The 5,130-nt window shown below is 56.2% G+C and overlaps 1 protein-coding gene across 1 annotated transcript in view; it reads right to left on the reverse strand.

Moving 5' to 3' along the window:
- LOC147209473 (insulin receptor substrate 1-B) overlaps positions 1-4,280 on the reverse strand; it is a 30,298-nt gene extending 26,018 nt beyond the window's left edge. Inside the window, exon 1 of the mRNA XM_086105436.1 lies at positions 3,565-4,280. Within this exon, the coding sequence (XP_085961562.1) occupies positions 3,565-3,979 (415 nt within the window). The 5' untranslated portion in view covers positions 3,980-4,280. The remainder of the gene's footprint in view (positions 1-3,564) is intronic.
- Positions 4,281-5,130: the final 850 nt, after the last annotated feature.

Consider the following 5,130-nt stretch of genomic DNA (forward strand, 5'->3'; position numbering starts at 1 on the left):
TAATTAGGGGGGGATGAGCGCCGCTTAGCGAGGCTTAAGGCCCGATCGGGCCGCAGCAAAAGTTCACGTCTCGACTTGTGTCCACTTTAACCTTCCAACGCGTGCGAACAACGGCCACGGCATTTTGGATGTGCTTTTGCCCGTTTTCCCTCATTCGGCGACGTGAAGCCGAATCCAAAATATTTTGAAACGTTAAAAGATCGGCGTGGGAATATGTCGGCATCGATTGTTGTCAAGACGGACAGGTGACGGCGCGAATGCTCGTCGGCCTTCGGCCCCGCCGAGTCCGCCTCCGGCGCGACCGGGCTCAGGGATGGTTTTTGGCCGCTCGCCGTCGGCGTTCTCGCGTCGTCGTTCTCGCGTCGTCGTTCTCGCGTCGTCCTTGCGGCCGTTTTTTCAGCCGGCGTGGCTCGAAGAGTCGGCGCCTGGACCGGCGAGCCGCGCGCGTGTCAGCGAATGAAAGGATAGAAGAGCTGATTTGGACAAAGAAGCCAATAGTCGTTTTTTTCCCCCGAGGTGGAGTTGCCGCCGAGCCGAGCGGCGGCACGAACGAATGGGTCGAGATCCATTTTGGGAACCCTCAAAGACTCGAAAGAACACTTTGACGCCGCCGACGCAACGGCGACACACGCCGGCCTCCGTCTGTGCGCGGCTACAATTTGCGCCTTGTTTATAGCCGGCGCTGCGGCTCCCCAATTTGGAGCTCGACAATTCCCGAGGTGGTGCCGGAGCCGCGGGGGCAATCTTCCTGGCAAGTGGCTAGCGCGGGGGGAGCGCCTCTGCTTCAGTCGGGGTTAAGCCTTGGACACGCTCCGCTGACTCCTAATAGCCGAACAAATCGCCCCCCTCAATAGTGATACTGTACTGGTTGCCTGGGAGGGTCTTACCGGACTCGGCTGAATCAACAAGCGCCATCCGCGCGGCAGCGCGCTCCCGTTTGTGGAATTAGCGTCCGCTCAAGGAGAGCCCGCGTGACGGCGGACGCTTCCTGGGTGGCTTTGCCGGGATCCCGGTCGGGGGGGGCATCTAAACTTGTGCCCCACGTTACAAGGACCATCAAAGGCTGCCACCCCCCCACCTTTGACCCACGCTTGGGCCCCAAAAGGCTTGCAATAGTTTGCGGGTTTTCACTCAGGTTAATTTTGTTTTGATTTGTTTTCCATTTTTTCGAAACCGCTTAGATTTACTTTGGGGGATTTTTGGGTTTTGTTTTGGGGTTTTTTTAGGATTAGTTTGAGTTTTAGTTTAATATCGTGCAAATTTTTTTTAAAATGAAGTCAAGTGGACTTCTCAAGCGGCAGTTGGACCTTCCTTCCTTTTATGCGGACTTGGAGAAGAAACAAATCCATTTCAAATGTAAAAAAAAAAGCGCAGTTTTGATTTGAACAGAAATGCTTTTTGATTCGAGTTTGAGCTACTTTGTGAGCTTTCGTTCACGGCAATAACCTCGCCCCCCCCACGCCAACGTCGCAATCGGCGACAGATTGAACACAAAGCGTGCGACGACACCTCATCTATTCTTTATCCTCTGCGAAAAACGGCTAGATTTGAACGGCAGATGCCTCGGCCTCTCTCCTGCCCCCGTGTGGCCAAGGTTAGAATTACTCCAGAAAGAGCAGCGCGGCCATCCGCAACACGGCGCCCGATCATTTCAAACTTGAATCCAAAGCTGCCATTTCGCGTGCGGCGCAGCACGACGGGCCAGCGGAAAGGGCGGCTCGCCAAATCCTGCCGGGCTTTGAAAAGAGCCTCTCACAGCAGCGAGCGCGCCCGGGGGGGTGGGGGTGGGGGGCGTGTCCGTGGGCAGAGCGGCGAGGCATCTCTTGGCCGCGGGCCCCTGCGGGCTCACAGTCTGCAAGCTGTGAATTTTTCAAGTCGGGAACAAGTTCTTCAGTGTAGCAACGGCCGCGCCGCACATACCAGAGGCCGGTCGGCTATTAGCGGCCGGCCGATGCCGACGGTGTTCGCCGTGTGCGGCGAGACCGATTGCCGCCGCAGGTTTGGGCAGCCGTGGGCCGTGACCTTTTTTCGCTCCTCGGCGAGCCGCCGACGTCATCGTAGACGGTTCTTGCCGCTTTGTTTGATTTGGGGGGGGGGGGGGGGGGTTGATGCCCGCCCTGTCGAAGACGTCTGTGGGGGTGGAGCACGGCCAGTCGCCGGTTTTGCCCGTCGCCACAAATTTTGGTGAACGTAACAAGATGCGTGAAAATGGCGCGAGGACGCCGTGTGTAAAATTGAACGGCGTTGTCAACCGTTTGGGGCGAAAATAAATGAAAAAGGGCGGCTGTAACTGAGGAAAAAACTAACAAAAAAGCTCCCATCAAGACATTTGGTGGAGCCGTCCATGATAACAAGACGCGGGAAAAAGCCATTCCCAAACTTGAACAGGAAGGCAGAGTGCCATGAAAAAAGGCTCGGAAAAAGCTCATCCCGATCGACGCGTCAGCCACAAGAAATGTGAAAAAAGTCTGGAAGACCCCAACCTGAAAGTGAAAAGTTCGGATCCGCCACTTGAGATCGATTTCGTGCATCGTGCTCGCTGTCAGCGATTTGTCCAGGTCGGCGCCGAGACGTGTTCAAAGCTCGCCCGATGCCACCTGCGCCTCAACGCCGTCGCGTTCAGACAAAGAGGCCGCGCTTCGCCGTCGCTCATCGGCCACTTTACGTAACAGAGCAACGGGGGGCACCTCGAACTCGTGGGATCTAGCTCGCCCAGATTGCGTCAACGAGCTCGAGAGGCGAAGCGAGGGGAGGAGCGGAAGGTCAAACAGGTGACGCCGAAGTGGCCGCCCTCCGCCGGCTGTGTTTACACAGCCGGCCGATACACGCCGATTGTGGAATGTGAGCGTTTGGCCCACTTGCGAGCGCTTCAGGCACCATGAAGACGCACCGAGCCCAAAGGCGGCTGAAGCTTCTTCTTAGGCATCGGTGTGTGTGTGCGCATACTGCAAGGTATGCACCTGCAAACAGTTGTGGGGGGGGGGGGGGGGTGCAAACAGTTGTGGGGGGGTCCCCCCCCCATATATAGATCTATAAGTACGGTATATACATTTGTTTCCCTCTCTCTCCATATGGCACAGTCTTAGCTGTCTGATATGAAACCATTTTGGGGAGGAATTGATGACGTCTATTTCTTTTTCCAAATGCAAAGGAATGAGGACTGGTGCTCAAGCGCCACCGAGTCTATCTGTGCCTGCAACTCCGCATGAGAGAAACTACACGCTGTTTTGTTCCGAAAGAGAGGCAAAAAAAAACGGAAGGGAAGAAAAATGGGTCTTGAACACGATGGCCTCCTCCGACGTAAACAAGTTGAAAATAACAACAGAGCCTTCCCAAAATTCTCCCAGATGCCAGAAACCACACGCGCGCGCACGCAACACGCTTCTACTGTCCCTCCAGAAATCTGCCATGCCGCTTTCCTGGCCTGGACATTAAAAAAGAAACAACAAAACTCGAGCTAAAAGTAAAGCACGCACGCTTGTCATGGTCCCCGCAGCGGCTGTCTGCCACGTTTGCCTCCAGGTGCGCGCGTGCGCGTGTGTCGCGTGTGCGCGTCGTACTGACTTTTGCACTGCAGGTCCACCATGGCCTGGTACCAGTCGTCCTGGTCGACTTTGTTGTCGGCGGCGACGGCGAAGCTCTCGGCCCGCGTGTACAGCACGATCATGTGCTTGTTCTTGGAGTCGGCCCGCTTGTTGATGTTGAAGCAGGTCTCGAGCAGCACGGCCTTCTTGGGGACGGGGGCCTTGCCGCGGAATTTCTTCTCGCTCTCGTAGTACTCCAGGCGGGCCGCGCCGCGCTCCGTGCCCGAGCGCAGCACGAAGTAGCGCCGGTGCATGGACTTGTGCTTGCGGAGGTAGCCGCTCTTGCGGACGTCCTCGCCGCGCTCCCCCGCCTGGCCGTCCATTGCGTCGCCCGCCGCCGGCGCCCCCGGGCCGGGCGACGCGTCGTGTCCTCGCGGCGAGTTGGCGGAGCTCATTCAAACATCTCTCGGCTCCCCCCGCTCGGCCATGTGAGGTGGAGTGAGCCTCGGTCACCTCAACAGCCCCCCCCCCCACACCCCTTCGCGCCTCCTTCGACGGGAGTCTTGTTTACGTCCCAAGGTTCTCCTCCTCGCGCTTTGCACTCCGCTATGATTTACTACGAGCGCAAGTTGAAGGCATTTCGAGAGGGTGTCCGCGCCGCCTCCGCTTCGGTTCGGTTCCGCGTCCGCGGTGGTCCACTGCAGCGGCACTGTCAGTCCACTCGACCCAACTCAACTCGAGACTACGAGACGCAATGTCCTCGTGGTATTCTGGAACGCGGTGCGTTCACTGACCTCGGCGTGAGTTGGGTGAACACGCCACTCGGCCGATTCAATTGAGTAAATCAACATTTCCACTGCCAATGTTATAAAACAACCGCTTTGATCCTTTTCCACCGTGGGGGGGGGGGTAGCTTTCAAGTGAAGTAGTCGAAAATTTGATCCGAGTCGCGAAATTCTTGACTACTTTCCACCGCTCTCACTCGAAACAAGATGCACAGTCCTCGAGGTAGCGCGGTGCGTTTACGGACCTCAAGCGTGGAGCTGCCGTTGAGCGACTGAAAAAGTTGTACAGTAAAGCAAAGTCCCAAGTAGAGACGCTCGTATTTTAAAAGACTGGCAAAAGTTGTATTTAAGCAATGCTAAAAAAAAGTACACTGACTGAAAGTACTTTGTTTTTGATCACTTGTTGATCCCGCAGGAGAAATTCTTTGCCAAACAGGGATTTCCATATTCCCAGTTTTTTCCCCTTCTCGTGGAACAGGCTTGTTGTCATTTTACCAGTGTTTCTGACCCCCCCCCCCCCCCACCACCACCACCACCACCACCACCACCGCCAATGCATCACGTTTCCGCGCAGATTTTGGCAACTCGTGGGTGGCCCGGCCCCCAATACCCGCGAATAAAGGGGGTCCACTGTATTGCGCAGTTGGGAGCAGGGTACAAAAAAAGCAAAGCATCCCATAATTCCGGCGGCCTTCCTAAAATAGGAACACTATTCCTAAAGCAGGCTGCATGTTATGCAACGCGCATCCCAAGTAACCTCCAGGCCTTGAAAGAAAACGGCCAACGAGCGTCCCCTGGTGGAGAAATCCAGAAGAAGGCAC

Source organism: Hippocampus guttulatus, chromosome 2, assembly GCF_054856545.1.
Source record: "Hippocampus guttulatus isolate MCC_2025c chromosome 2, RoL_Hgut_1.0, whole genome shotgun sequence".
NCBI lineage: Eukaryota > Metazoa > Chordata > Actinopteri > Syngnathiformes > Syngnathidae > Hippocampus > Hippocampus guttulatus.